The 15,847-nt window shown below is 38.8% G+C and overlaps 1 protein-coding gene across 3 annotated transcripts in view; it reads left to right on the top strand.

Moving 5' to 3' along the window:
* The window catches only part of ZC3H13 (zinc finger CCCH-type containing 13), a 46,708-nt gene extending 32,020 nt beyond the window's left edge, over positions 1-14,688 (top strand). For 2 of the 3 annotated variants that reach the window (XM_061457342.1, XM_061457341.1), the window contains exons 13-20: positions 1,434-1,971; positions 3,038-3,141; positions 3,550-4,569; positions 5,399-5,914; positions 10,014-10,169; positions 11,066-11,266; positions 13,432-13,599; positions 14,197-14,688. In XM_061457342.1, the coding sequence (XP_061313326.1) occupies positions 1,434-1,971; positions 3,038-3,141; positions 3,550-4,569; positions 5,399-5,914; positions 10,014-10,169; positions 11,066-11,266; positions 13,432-13,599; positions 14,197-14,363 (2,870 nt within the window). In that variant the 3' untranslated portion in view covers positions 14,364-14,688. The remainder of the gene's footprint in view (positions 1-1,433; positions 1,972-3,037; positions 3,142-3,549; positions 4,570-5,398; positions 5,915-10,013; positions 10,170-11,065; positions 11,267-13,431; positions 13,600-14,196) is intronic. The other variant, XM_061457343.1, reaches the window with a different exon arrangement.
* The last annotated feature ends 1,159 nt before the right edge of the window (positions 14,689-15,847 follow it).

Genomic DNA, 15,847 nt, shown 5'->3' with positions numbered 1-15,847 from the left:
GTACGAAGTGCTCAATATCCACATTTAATTGTCTAATAAACTTCCAGTGTCTTGATTCATGTAAGATTTTCATGTGGATGCTTTGTCACCAAAACTGACATAATAGATAAAAGTTACAGAACTTCTGGATAAAATCTAACACTTAGTATGCACAGTAAATCATAGTATTATAGGCACCATAGAAAGAATGTGAAATGTGTTCACGGAACCAATTGCATGGATTGATGATTTACCTTTCACAGAAATAAGTGTTACATCCATGGCAGAAATGTTACTCAAGTTTGTTTTTAATTTTATCTGGTAACAGGAGAGCAGTAAGTCGTTGTTAATTTGCTCAGAAATGAAAATTGATTAAACCGATGAAAATGCACATATTATTGATTTGGTCTTGTTCAAATTCTGCCTGCTTGCCCCTGGTGGATGTTGTCTCAATTTACAGCAAAGTGCACTCTTGGTCTCAGAGTAATGGACCGAAAAATACCAACTTCTATTCATACTATTTTTTGCTCTTTTTTATAGTGCTTTTAATATGTATTGTGGAAAAATAGTTTTATTGATATGTTGTAGTTCAAATACTATTTACAGCAGAATAGAAATTGTTATGAAGTGGTCAAAATTTATAGAAATATATGTAAAAAAATCTGAAACATAATTAACAAAATGCAGTGAAGTCTGTGGAAAGTAAATAAATCAGGCTTCTCACCTTCTTAATCAGTTATTTTCTATGTAAGTTTAGTTTTCTCCCTGACTCTAATCTACTGATCAAGCTTCTAAAACTTTAGGACTCTGTAGTGAATACATATGAAAATTTCCAGCAGTTCTGCTTCCCCTATCTCATCCTCGCCTCTCCCTTTCCTGTGGGTTTGGTTGTGTATTTCTGGGGAGAGATCTTTTCTGTGATGAGACAGGCCAGAATTTCTTAGTTGGCAGTAACTTACTGCGTATTATGAACAGTGTGAATTCTTGTAAAGGCTGTGACTCTTAACAGGCTTAGGAAGTAAAATTTTCATATAGAAGCCTTAGCATTGCATATCAATGTCATTCAGAGCTTTTTAAGATCTTATACCAGATTTTGAATCACTGAGCAATGCAATAGTAATAGCTAGGCTGTGAGGTGTATACTTGCCTTTTGAAGCCATTCAGAAAAATCTAGTAGAAAATAAAAATTTTGTAGTAGTTTTTTGGCTAAAATAAGGAATGCCTATTAAATACTGAAAAGCCTTTTAAATATTGAAAAAAAATCTTTCAAAATTGGTACTGTTTTTTGTTTTCTTCCCTCCCCAAGGAAAATTTCCATGTTTCTGCAGGGAGTTACTTTTCATTTAAGGCAAACCAGTATCTAAATTGTCAAAAGCTGTTGGGATTTTATTAGTGTAGTGGAAGCAGTTTATGTCCAGTTAGCACTTGGTGATCGAACTCACTTTTCTTCACAGATCAGAGAGCAAGCTCACCAATACGACATCAAGGACGAAGTGATGACCTTGAGCGGGATGATAGAAGAGAAGAGCGAAGGGGAGATCGGTCTGATGACAGGAGAGAGGAAAGGGCCCGGGAGAGGGAGAGAGAAAGGGAGCGGGACCGAGAGAGGGAAAGGGAAAGAGATAGGGAAAGAGAAAGGGAGAAGGAAAGAGAGTTGGAGCGAGATCGTGCTCGGGAACGGGAGAGGGAAAGAGAGCGGGACAAAGACAGAGACCGGGAGCGGGACCGAGACAGGGACCATGACAGGGAAAGGGAACGAGAGCGGGAGAAGGAACGAGAGCGAGAGCGGGAGGAACGAGAAAGGGAGCGGGAGCGAGAAAGAGATCGTGAGCGGGAACGAGAAAGGGACAGAGGTCGAGACAGGGATAAAGAAAGAGACCGCCAGAGAGAATGGGATGACAAAGAAAAAGGAAGGGAAGACCGCAGGGATAAGAGAGAAGATATCCGAGAAGAAAGAAGCTCAAGAGATGTCCATGAGGAGAGAAAATCGAAGTGAGTAGATCTGAATGTCACTTTGGTCTCAGAAGAAAAAAAAAAAGGCAGTCTGTTACTGCTGATTTCAGTATGTTAGTAAGCAAGGGCGTATCATAAGGGAGAAGACAGCCTGCTTATGTAGAGGCCTAGTCTGGCACCATTTCTACCCTGCATCTGTGTGGCGCACACTGGTGACCCCGAAGTCAGTACTATGGTGATGAAATTAATCCAATGTTTTGTTAGTAGACAGTTGTGGAACTACTCAGGAGCTAGCAATTGAGTCAGACAATGTCATTTTCATTTCTAAGTATACTTGATTGGCCTTTCCTTTAATAAATGCAGGCATTCTTGGAAACGTAATAGCAGTCTGTGGTACCTTTGAACCCTGGAAAGTCAGATAGCAGCTAACAAGGTCAGGGTTCATGACTTATTTGTTAAATTTCTGTGGAACATGCATTACCCTTTGCACTAAATTTTCAATCCCAGAAGGCTACCAGTGAAGGCATGAACAATATCCTGAGTGAATGTGTGGTGCCTCTTTTAAGTGCGTAGCACTGATGCACTTTTTTTCTTCCTTTTCTCTTTTCATTTAATACAATAAAATTCTCACTGCTTTGTCAATACTGGTCAAAGCAGTGTTGCCCTGAGTGGTTGCTTTGTTTGGAAGTTATGAGTAGTTTTTGCGTGAGGGAATTGTGGATTCCTATAAATCGGCATGGGCTCCCCCAGTCCCCAGCAAGCATCTAAGTGGGGGTTTAGCTGCCAGCTGGGGGCAATGCACTGCAAGGGTCATTGCCACAAAGAAAAAATTATCTTAATAATCTTTGATAACTTTTTGCTAAAAAGATAGTCATCTGAAGTGTTTGTGTTTTAGTTTAAGGTATCTTACAGTATGGTCAGAAAACTGATCATGCTTGCAGTTTTGGAATAACAACTTCAAAAACTACAGAACTCCTGGCATCCTTAGCTGTGTTGTCTTCTGTATGAGTTGCTTAGACTTCAGGGATTGTATTGATTACTCAGTGAATGACTGTTTTCTTTAAAGAATCCTGAAGTATTTTGACTCTACATGTTTCTTGTGCAGGAAGCGTCACAGAAATGAAAGCAGTCCAAGTCCTCGTCAGTCACCCAAACGTCGTCGTGAGCACTCTCCCGATAGTGATAATTACAACAGTGGAGATGATAAAAGTAAGTAGGAGCAGGCTGCCTCTGCAACTGGATCCAGGTTGCCCTCTGCTTATGGAAAATAACTTGCAATCTTAAATAGACAAAACATGGGGAAAGCTTTTGTATGTGTCCTCTTCCCCATATTTTTATGACTTTTCTTCTTAATCTGTACATTTGTTTCATACTAATTTTGTCACTATATGTTATGTCTGCCAGGTGATAGTGACTTCCACATCGTTTGTTTAAGATGCATGTTTACCAAAATGGAAAGAAGCCTGCTGCTACTGCAGCAGTTGAAAAACTTTAGAAATGTAGCTGAAATAATGGATTGTATGTTTTAATTTACACTTTTTTTCATGTACAAGATGCCAAATGTTCACATGTTCTCCTTCCTAAACAATACAGTGCATCCTTTTTCCCATTTTGTAGATGAAAAGCACAGACTTCTGAGCCAGGTTGTGCGGCCCCAGGATTCCCGGTCACTGAGCCCATCTCATATTTCAGAAGAGCGTCAGAGTCGGTGGAAAGAAGAAGAGCGAAAATCAGACAGAAAGGAAAGTTCCCGGCGTTATGAAGAGCCAGAGTTTAAAGAGAGGGTTTCTTCAACAGATAAGCAAAGAGAGCAGCCAGACGTTTCAGAAGGCTCCCGGTCCAGGGTTCAGGAAAATCTTGGACACCGTCCTTCTGAAGAAAGAGATGCTTCTGATAGAATGCATGATGACAGCAAGAAGAAGTCTAAGGTACAGAAAAAGGCCACAAAGAAGAAGAAAGATGATGACAGTGGGGTGGAACGGTATGCTAATGAGTCAACGACTGAGGAAAGCCAGGTCTTTTCACCCAAGAAAGGTCAAAAAAAGAAAAATGTAGAGAAAAAGCGGAAGAGATCAAAGGGTGATTCTGAAGTTTCTGATGAAGAGATTGTTCCACATCATAAAAAGAAGAAAGGCCCAAGAACCCCCCCTGTAACAAAAGAAGAATTGGTTGAAGCACCACCTGAGAAAGCTGTGGCAGAAGTCCCCCAAAAAAGAGAAGATACAACATTCAGTGACTGGTCAGATGAAGATGTTCCTGAACGTGGTGACATTGTTGTTCCAGAAAGAAGCACTGAGGATTCCCATAGAAAAAGTCACAGGACAAGAGGAGAAAAGGTGGAAGCCCCTCATGTTACTATAGAGGATGGACCACACCGTAAACCTGTGGATCAGAAGCGTAGCAGCAGCCTTGGTAGCAATAGGAGCCATGCCTCAAGCAGACTTAGATCTCCTTCCAATGAGTCAGCTCATCGCAGTGGAGATGACCAGACTGGACGGAAGAGAATCCTGCACAGTAGCTCTAGAGACAGGGATAGGGACAGGGACAGAGAAAAGAAAAGCTTAGAAATCACTGGGGAACGGAAATCAAGAATTGATCAGTTGAAAAGAGGGGAACCCAGTCGCAGCACATCTTCAGGTAACGGCATACATTTCATGAGACTGACCTACAGTTTCATATAGAAGTCTGAAGGCAAAAATCCCAATTCATTCTTGGCTGTATGCTCTTTTCATTTCTAATTAGTGTGAAGGGAGAGGGGGGGATGCTCTCTGCAATTCATTGTAAAGCTAGAGTGAATTAAGATTCCTGCAAGTGTTACCATATTTGAAAAGCTGATCCTTAGCGGGCAGGATTATCACTTTGTTTATACAAGAACAGTCAGATTCAGTTCTACTGTCTGGGGAGTAAAGTAATTTATAGGACAAAAAAAAAAACAACCTTGTAGAAGGAGAAAATGCTTGTGCTAGAACTATTGAGATAGTTCTATCATCCAAATAATGTTCTTAAACTCATCATTAACATTTTGATAGGGAAATTCTGAAATCTATGCAAAATGAGGTAGATACCTTCTTCCTAAAGCACTTTGGCTCTCTGTTCTCCTCATGGTTACATGCCTGAAATGATTTTTCTGAATTTATCATTTGCTAGCCAAATTATTTCTAGCTTTTAGAAGATACATTTTGCATTTTTCTTTGCATCTGTTTCTGAGTTAAAATGATGTACCTTTGGTTTGGCTTCTGTTATAGTGGAAAGTAGCCATTAAAAATCTTTTGCATGAGTGGGATAAATTTCTTATATTTCTAAGTAAGGTTAAAGGTATAGGCAACCTGAAAACATTATTTATTTTAAGATAATGCATTTGAGAAGTACATTTTCATACCTGAATCTTTAAAATGCTTTGGTCTAGTAAAATGGTATTGCGTTCATGTGCTGCAGTCACCATATGTATTTAAAATATTTTATTCAGATCGTCAAGATTCGAGAAGCCACAGTTCAAGAAGAAGTTCTCCTGAATCAGATCGTCAAGTCCATTCCAGATCTGGGTCATTTGATAGCAGGGAAAGGCTTCAGGACCGAGATCGACATGAACATGATCGAGAGCGAGAGAGAGAGAGGAGAGAGGGAAGACAGAGAGACTGGGACCGAGATGTTGACAAAGACTGGCCGAGGAGCAGGGAACGAGAGAGGCTCCGAGAACGAGAGAGGGAAAGGGAGAGAGAGAAGCGACGGGAGCTGGACAGAGAGAGAGACAGACAGCTGCCTGATGCTGCTGAAAGAGAGAGAGACAGAACTCTTGACATCTCCTCTCAAAAAGAATCAACAAAACACAGTGAAATGAAACTGGACAGAGATCACGAAAAGGAATTTGATGGTGTTTGTCGGGATTCAGTGGCTTCAGAGAAGGAAAGAACAGACAAAGATTTAGGACCTTTACCAGGTTTTGAAGATGGAAATGAGGCCGAAAAGGTGGAGAGTTTAGAAGGTGAGATATTCTGTGAAATTGCTTCGAATGACAAATATTTTATTCTTGCCTTTTTAACATAGTGCTGAATTGACCTGTAGTAGATTAAGGTTTGTTGAAAGGTTTGTTAGCTCTCACTTCTTTGCTGTGGAAGCTGGCAAAATAAGAGAGAAACCTGATGAGCATCTTCTTTAGTGTTAGTTGTGTATATTTGTTAATTTTTAAAGAAGTCTTGAGGGAAAGAAACATAAATGATGTGAGGTATAATTTCGTTAAGGTGTAATGTTTCTGAATAGGCAGTTTTTGAAGGGTAACACCAACATTTGATTGCCTTGTTATATCATTATAAGATATGTTTCTTAGTGTGAAAGTGACAGGTAATGCGTGAAAAATAATTAGTGTTGACTTGGAACTGTTCTTTAGGGTTTTTTTCTGCAGTGCAATTATCATAGAAATGACTGTCTGATTAGTAGGTGAAACATATGTATGGCTTCGTACAACAGTCCAGAAATGGCTTTCCTGAGGTAGTGGTATTAAATGCGGCTTCAGTTTTCTGGCGCTAATGATACTGGGGAAAGCATACTTGGAATTAATAATTAAATTAAGGGGCAAACAATGACAAACTCTTAAGAGTTTTCCACATGGCTTAGACAGCTTGACATCTGCAATCTGTATTAACAGCATAAACAAAGAAAGAGTGTAATCCAGGGTAACTGGTGTCCATTACTGTTATGTTCAGTAAGTTGAGGATTTTGGTGATTGCAGGAGTTTTCTTCTTCAAAGTCTGTTGGAGGAAAAAAAGGCATTGTCAAATTTGGAATTTTTGGATGTTTGGGGTGGTAAGACCTGAAGTCCATAGTCTTAGAAAGAGAAACAAATTAATTAAGCCTTTGTAATTTGACACAAGATAACAGGACATTGTCTCATCATATTTGCATTCTTAATAAGAATTATCTGTAGTGTTCATTGTTAATTTGGGCAGTTAAATCAAATGTTGTCTGGAGAGAATGATGAGGAATATTTATTACTTACTATATCTCCTGATATACCTGATCTCCAGATATACCTGATCATAGAATCATAGAATACTTCGGGTTGGAAAAGACCTTAAGATCATCAAGTTCCAACTCCCCTGCCATGGACAGGGACACTTCACACTAAACCATATCACCCAAGGCCTCGTCCAACCTGGTCTTGAACACTGCCAGGGATGGAACATTCACAACCTCCCTGGGCAACCTATTCCAGTGCCTCACCCCCCTAACAGGAAGGAATTTCCTCCTTATATCCAATCTAAACTTCCCCTGTTTAAGTTTTAACCCGTTACCCCTTGTCCTGTCACTACAGTCCCTAATGAAGAGTCCATCTCCAGCATCCCTATGGGCCCCCTTCAGATACTGGAAGGCTGCTATGAGGTCCCCATGCAGCCTTCTCTTCTCCAGACTCAACAGCCCCAACTTTCTCAGTCTATCTTCATACAGGAGGTGCTCCAGTCCCCTGATCATCCTTGTGGCCCTCCTCTGGACTTGTTCCAACAGTTCCATGTCCTTTTTATGTTGAGGACACCAGAACTGCACACAATACTCCAGGTCAGGTCTCACAGGAGCAGAGTAGAGGGGCAGGATCACCTCCTTTGAGCTGCTGGTCACGCTCCTTTTGATGCAGCCCAGGATACGTTTGGCTTTCTGGGCTGCGAGCACACACTGAAGCCTGCTCATGTTCAGTTTCTCATCAACCAACACCCCCAAGTCCTTCTCCACAGGGCTGCTCTGAATCTCTTCTCTGCCCAACCTGTAGCTGTGCCTGGGATGCCCTCTGGATGGCATTCCTTCCCTCCAGCGTATCAACCGAACCACACAGCTTGGTGTCATCAGCAAACTTGCTGAGGGCGCACTCAACCCCACTGTCCATGTCAGCAACGAAGATGTTAAAGGAGACCGGACTCAATACCGATCCCTGAGGGACACCACTCGTGATTACTTGCAAAGTGGTCATTAGGGGTGACTGGTACAGTTGAGAAGATCCTGTTTAAGGAGACTGTCTGTGGAGTGGAAGCACTTACAGTATTTGAGCATAGGGAAGTCTGCTCTGTCTTACTGCAATGGAGAGATTTCAGTGGTTTTTAAGCTAGAGGAGGGAATGATACAATAAATCTGAGAGTACAATGTGGTAACTTCAGAAGAGTTGGTGAAAGGCTGTTCCTGGGTATATCATGTGGTTCCAAGAGGGCACCTGTATCTAACAGGCCATGGGAATTGTGTTCTTAGGTCCAGCCTTTCGGCAGACTTCTTGTGTTTTAATGTGTATCCTCTGGTGTTTTTTTCAGAGGTTGTCTTGTAAATTCCCTGAAAATTATCAAGTGCAGGAAGTTATGGTATATTTAGGATTTACTTTTTTTAGAAAAATGTCTTTATAAAATACTAAATGGCATTCCACTTAATCAAGGTATAGTATATAGCATGCTTATAACTTTCTACCGTTTAATGTACTTTATTGTCTTTCATTACTTTTATTACTCCTGCTTATACTGCTTCTTTTAGCTGACCAGTATGTCGTGGTTTTAATGCAGAATTAATATTGAAGTATATTTCTGGAGAAGAGCAGTAAAGATATAGTAGTAGAATTACTATCTGGGATTTATCAAACTTTGATTTGAAATTCAAAACTGAGAAAAATCTTTTTTTTTTTTAATCATGTATTAAGAGCTATGGATTATTACTTGCTTCATAGGGTAATTCTTTAATGGTTCATCTGTGCTGTCCAAACACATGTTTATGGTGAGCTAGTATATCTGGTAGATCAGTGTGGAGGCAGAAGATGGATCATAGACAGTGAATATTTAAAATCATAAGGCACAAAATGAAATCCAGTACAGATCACCTTAATTTCCTTTTAGAGTGGAAAAACCTTTTAGAAAATGAAACATAATTTACAAAGCTGATGATGTTAAGGAGGTGTCTGGCATTTACTTGAACAAATTGCTGTGGTTTATTGTCTGACAGAATGTGTGAGGATGTAATTACCAAATTATTTTAATATCTTAAACCTTAATGTGTTTGCTGTAGCATTGGGCTTAAATAATGCCCAAGATGCTCTGTGCTTCCTCCAAAGTGCTGCCAGGTGGTCTGAGTAGTTAATTTAAGCTCTGCTAGCATGTCTTTTACTTGCTTTTTTCATGCTGATTTTTAGGTGAGTTGAGGTGGTTTTCAATTCTTCTTTTGTAGCTTTTACAAAGGCAAGCAACAGCAAAAAAAAGTTAAAGCAGAGGCAGTTTCCCTTCTGGCTAAGGGAGCTGGAAGGTGCTAGAATAGTCATCCACAGGGGAGGAACCCTGTAAAGTCTGTCTAGCTCTTATAGCCAAATCATAGCAAGTACTGTGGTGGAGAGCTCTTAAGAAACCCTGAGTTCAGGGCAATAGGGTTTCTGAATGCTTGAATCAGACTTTTCTGTCTTGGAGGTGAAAGAATAGCTTCAGGTGTTCCTTTCATAACCTACGTAACTTTGAATGTCTTGTGTTTATAGGCTTTAAGGAATGTTTTTACATGTACAGAACAGGTACTTGTATATGCATACAGTATGTGAATGGCAGGAATGTAACAACAGTGAAGAAGTTTGACATTACTTTCTAAAAACTCTTCTTGCGACTTCCACAGAGAATCTAAAAGTGGAAAGAATTGCTTCATTCAGGATATCTTGCACCTTTTTATTTTGGGGGTTTGTTACTTTCTTTTGTAGAGCCTTTGGACTGAATCCTGAGTTTAGATTTGTGTGCAGAGGTATCTGAGACTTTGTGGTGCTAACTTAGATGTGTATTATTAACTACAGATTAGATATCAGATAATCAACATATGCTTCTTCTGAATGTCCTCCTCTGTGCAGTTTGAGTAATATTACACACAAAAAAAATAAATTACTGCAATATATAAAATGCAAACTGCCACATTATGTATGGGATAAATAACTTGTTTCCATTAAGTTAATATCTCTTTCTATGTTGAATATACTTGTTCCCAAAAGCTGGTAGTTTAGTTTGCTGAACCTCTTTGTTTTCAGGCTGCTTAAAACATGTTTAGAAAACAAGAATGATTGCTTTAAAGCAACAGTATGTATCTGTCTGCAGGAGGAGAAGATGAAGCAAAGATTGATGATGTACAGTCACTGGGGTCTGGTGCTGGAGAATACGAGCCCATCAGTGATGATGAACTGGATGAAATTCTGGCAGGTGATGCTGAAAAGCGGGAAGATCAACAGGAAGATGAGAAGATGCCTGGTAAAAGTATAGCAAAACCCCTTTTTATTATTTAAATTTAAATATAAATATTAGATACATTTGCATATAATGCAGTTGTGATATTGACAGTATTTCTAAATTAGGAATGCAATTTGTATACTCTTCAGCATTTCTTTGTTCTGTGATAGGTAAGTCTGCAAAGCAGAGAGGTTAAGTACTGGAGCTGTTTTGTGAAGTAATATTTAGCTTGTTTTATACAGTTAGAAGGGTAAGCTTTTTGGTTTTATAAAGATTTTTCCATTTATTTCATTTGTTTTGACCATTATTAGGAACTGATATTTTTATGAACAAATTTTATCCGTGCTTGAATGCTTCCCAAATGCACTGGGAAGCACATAGTTTTATAATTGTCTTGAGTTCAGTTGGGTCATCTGAGCTGTATCGTTGGTGTTTGTATTTTTTATGATGAGCATACTAGAAAAGCAGTCATATGGCTATTAAATAAATAGTATAACTTTCCTTTGGAAAAAAATATCTATCATCCAGAGTTGAAACATTAGCTTTTGAAGCATTTAATTTGGATCTGTCATAGCATGTTTAGTTTTACTGTGACTTCTGTGAACGAGTAGGTGATGTGTCCATATCTGCTGGCAAAGCAGGGTCTGAGCAGCCTTCCACAAAGGATTTGCAATAAAAATAAAGAAGAATATTAGGGGTGGGATTTTTTTTAATCCAAGAAGCTATATATTTGTATGCTCCTTTTTTTACCTAAGTGAATTTTGACACTTGTACCTGAAGTGTCCAAGGATCTGGCTTTGAGAACTGCAGAACAATGCCTATCTGATATGCTTTGCTTTTAGGAGAGGGGGCTATGCAACACGTCACATTAATCAGCTTTGGTAAGGGATGATGGTGTGATAACTCTGTCAGTGTTTTTGCAGATCCTGTGGATGTTATAGATGTAGATTGGTCTAGCCTTATGCCAAAGCAGCTGAAAGAACCACGTGAGCCTGGAGCTGCACTCCTAAAATTCACACCAGGTGCTGTTATGTTGAGAGTTGGCATTTCCAAACGTCTGGCAGGACCAGAACTCTTCACCAAAATTAAAGAAACTTGCCAGAGAGCATTAGAAAAGCCTAAAGGTAATTGTTTCTGTAGGGGTTAAACTGCCTTTTGTACTTTGTGAAAATCTTTCTGAAGTGTGCATTAATTAATAAATCTCGGATAAGTAGAGAGGACAAAAAAAAAGCAACCCAACCCTGGCTTCTCCCAGCCCTGTTATTCTCCATGAATGTCACTGCTTGCTTGAGCCATTTAAATTGTGTAACTAATAGTCCTGGGCTGTTGCTACAAACATTTTCAATGCATCATAGGTAGCATAATTTGAGATGCGTACTTGGTATTAGTAAGTACTGTAAATGTCCCACTGAAATGTTTTCAGTTCTTTTTATGCAGTATTAGTTTTCTTCTAGTTTAAAAAAAAAAAATCTCTGCTGTTATGCTTAAGAATAGTGATAATAGAAGGTTCTCCAGCACTGCCTCTGAGCTGTCTTAAATGTACTCAGATTCAGCTGGACTTTGCTTTGGAGAGGAAGGGGGATTGAAGCGCCTCCAATGGTTTCCCTTTGGTGTGTACAGTTTCTCACACATCAAAGTTGCTATGTGTGGAACTGCCAGTAAGGTCTCAAGTGCAGGCATTTCCTGTGAAATCTGCTGGTTCAGGGTTCCCTTCTATAGTGATTACACAGCCACAGCATGTATATTCTAAACAAAGGCACAAATATGGTGTCCTGAAAAGCGAATGAATTTGAGCTAGATGTTTAGTTTGCATTACAGTGGAAATACAGTGTTTTCACTTTGGATTGGTGATATAATTTGTTTCCCGGTTTTATTCTTGAGTTTGGTGGTCCCTTCGTTGTTCTAATTGTGGATACAAAGTTTCTGGTAGTAGACTGAAATGAAGAAAAAGGGGAAATGATAGCTTTTTAATTATTATTCTTTGGAAACAAAAATCTGTGGTATGTGATGGAATTGAGCTTTATAGCTGACATCCTCTGTTATATGCAGTTGTTTCCTCTAAGGGTATAGACATGCTTACTTTCCAGATATGCTCAGCATCTGGCACTATGCACTCTGCAAGCTGTCAGTGTTACCTCTGAAGTGGCCTTTTTGTTTCTTGTCACTTATTTGTGATGTTGATTGTCCATTGAGTTTGTCTGGATGACTTCAGTGCAATTCTTTTTAACCTGCCCTTGATTTCCTGTAACTTTCTTGTTTCTTTTCACCTTGTCTAAAAACTAGTCTTGCTCAGCTTCATCCAAATTCTCCAGGTGTTTTAAAAATGCATCTTTGTTCTGTTCTGTGTGCATACTGCCAAACAATTTTTGCTGTTAGCTGCTTTATGTTGCCCAGTTTTGATGCTGACTCTAGTAAGGTATTAGATTCTCTGATAAACACCCAATGGTTTACTATACAGTGGTGGCTGTGTTGGACTCAGCAGCATACACTACCATTTTTAGAGGTATTTTTTTCAATTGTATTATAATCTTCCTATTTATTGTAAAAGGGTTATAAATCAGTAAGCTGCAGCCCAGCCATGTGCACCCTTTTTTGTCTTTGCATTTCATAGAAACAGACCAGTTGCAGAACAAGACTCACCTCAGGATCTTTTGTTAAAGTGTTTAAAGTCTTCTAGCTGCACACTGCTTCTTCTGATAAATGTATTAAAGGACTAGTCCTGCCACTTTGAGTATTGTTAACAAATGTTTTAGATGAGCCAGTAGGAGGGGACAGCTCATTGGCATCTCTTGACTTGTTCTCCAGGTTCATTCGGCATCTGTAAAAGAATTATTCTACATAGGAGTATTTCACTTCTGCACAGCCATACAAAAGGCTTGTGTGGACACTAGTATGGTTATCTGATGTCTTGCAGAGAATGGAAACTTAGACCACTTTCTGATTAATGCTAGTAGTAAACTCCTTTTGTCACACACATCTGACCGTAAATGGTATCCCTTCTTCTGTCCCAGAGCTGTCATAGATTTTTAGGCCTCTCAGTGATTGCTGTCTGAACATTTATTTCCAGTGCTTGATCCTACATACAAACATACCTGTCCTTCCCTTTAAATGGTTGAGGATTTACTCAGGTTTTGTATAAACTTCAATATCCTTTTTTTCCCTGAACCTTAATATTGTTTAGAAGGCAGAAATACAAATAGTAAAACTTTAAGAAGTTTCATATTACTGGCTATTGGTATTCAGAGATACTGTGTATATGTTGATCTCTGCAAATATCAATTCTTTCTAGATACAGAAAACCTTTTTGAACATGAACTGGGGGCTTTGAACATGGCTGCACTTCTACGGAAAGAAGAGAGAGCTGGTCTTCTCAGTAATCTGGGCCCCTGCTGTAAAGCACTGTGCTTCCGAAGGGATTCTGCAATTCGTAAGCAGCTAATGAAGAATGAAAAGGCAAGTGCTTCATTTCCAGTGCTTGGTCAGAACACGGAAACACAGATTCCATTATGCAAAGCATTTCTCTAGGAACAATAATTTTTGTATTTGTTGTTCTGAAGTAAGCCTGGTCCTTTAAATAACGGAGAACAGACTTTTATTTAAAGAGGTTGTAGGGTGTTTATTTTTTACTTAAGTTGAGAATTTAATTTAAGATTGGCAGTAGACGTGGGTGCTGTTTCTTATTTGGGGGTTTCAATTCTGAAGATACCTTTTCTATATTCAGCGAATACATTCTAAAAATAACTTACTAAAATAAAATTTCATAGACAATTGTTGAGTAATTCTGCTTGTATTTTTATAAGAATTAAGGATTCTGCTCTTCCAAGTAAAAATTGAAAGAAAAAAATACTTTAGCCATTTTTGCACTACAGTAGATTTTATGATCTTGCATGCTAAATAGAAAAACCATTAATTCTCAGTCTTTTCTAGTGAATATGTATGGTTAAACCTCTAATTATTGAGAGTACTTGAGGTTAATATCTCAGTTTGCATGTTAAAAGCCATCATTTTCAGTTCTTTCCCTTTTTTATTTTTCATTTTTAATTTCAACAGGGAGCAACAAAACAAACTTACACAAATTCTGCAGCAATGGACAGTGACTTGTTACGGTTGAGTCTACGGTTGTTCAAACGGAAGGCTGTGTGCCAAGTTCCTGGGCAGGAAAAGACAGAAGATAGTAAAATTCCACAACCAGCTATCCAGCAAGAAGTGTGCGTGTCTTGAGCAAATGACCATGGTGGCACTTTCTAGTTGATTTCCCACTACCAGTGTTGGTACTGATGTTTAGAACCAGTTGGTTCAAAAGCAGATGTAGAAGATGGAAGAAAATACTCTGTATGTACACAGATAAGAATCATTGGGTTTGGATGTGAATAAAAGGGGTAAAAAATAAACAACTTCTGTGTGAAGTTCTCTGCAAGTTTTAGAATATTGAATCTTACGCTGTAACATAAATCTGTTTTATGGTGCATGCAGTGTAATAATGTGAAGATGTCTGGTTTTAGAGCAGTTTATAACACCGGCTAGTATTAAACTGAAGAAAACTGTTTGCATATCTCTTTCTTCATTATGAATGGGGTTTTCCACCACCACCCTGGTTCCTCAATGCACATACAAAATTTCTTAAATAGCTTGCTTCCTCAGAGTCTACTTCCACTTTCCAAATCCCTTTCTTATCACAGCAGATGATATCTGAACCCTGATAAAACTCTAGCTCTTTTCCATCTTTAGTTTAATTCCTGCTAATTTCTGGACACAAAAGTGTTGTCACTTAAGGCTCCCCTTCTTGTTGATGAAGGGAATTAGAAAAACTTCCAGGAAGTGATTTATGACCAGTTTTAGATGCATTTAAATGTATTTATGAGATTAACAGCATTTTGGAAATGCCTGCTACTTACAAGGAAAGGCTAGTGCATCTGGTTTATATACTATTAAGTATCTGGTAGATCGAACCCATGCAGCAACCTATGGGTATTTCATGTTTGATGAGTTTCAGGAGGTTTTGGATGTTAGCAGTAAAGGCAGTGAGCAAGGATGGTTTGCTGCATGTTAGAGATTTCAGGGTCCTGATTAGAGGTTTGTCAAGCCTGGGCTCAATTTTGTAAGAATTGTTTTCAGTTTGAGAAGTTAATATGTTCTGTGCAATTATACCTTACTGGTATAATCCATATATTAGTATGTAAATAAGCAACATAAATATATTACATATTTACATATTCTGTGGAGGCCTCCATGTGAAACTAAGTCTTCTAAAACTTCAGACTTAAGTTTCTGTAAACACCCCTCTACTTTTCCTGGGTTTAAAACTGTTGCTTTGAATTCTGCTCATAGAGGGTGGGAAAGAAACGCTCATTTAATCTTGATACTGGCCTGCTGCAAAGCAACTTGTTTTCGTTGTTCTCATTCAGGTTGAAAATTGGGTTACGAACCACTAAATTTTTTAGCAGTTGGTTTATATTAGTTTCTTATCCTTTTTCTCTGCTTGAAGCCAGCACATTGAGGTGGGAAGTTGACGGTGCAGTTTAACGGTAGGCTTATCTCGCATCTCTTGTGATTACTGACAGTTGTGTTGGCCTTCAAGCAAAGGCCTAATATGAGTATCAGTTCAAATACAAAGATTTTTTGCTATAATTCTTTCCTGTAACACCTAGTTACATAACTGTCAGTAAAATGTTCTTATAATACATTTCAGAAAGTGCTGTTAAGGA

Source organism: Pezoporus flaviventris, unplaced genomic scaffold (genome assembly GCF_033815535.1).
Source record: "Pezoporus flaviventris isolate CSIRO_AGI_PZ_B2104156 unplaced genomic scaffold, CSIRO_AGI_Pfla_v1 ptg000025l, whole genome shotgun sequence".
In the NCBI taxonomy this organism is placed as follows: Eukaryota; Metazoa; Chordata; class Aves; order Psittaciformes; family Psittacidae; genus Pezoporus; species Pezoporus flaviventris.
This window is presented reverse-complemented; position numbering and strand designations above follow the sequence as displayed.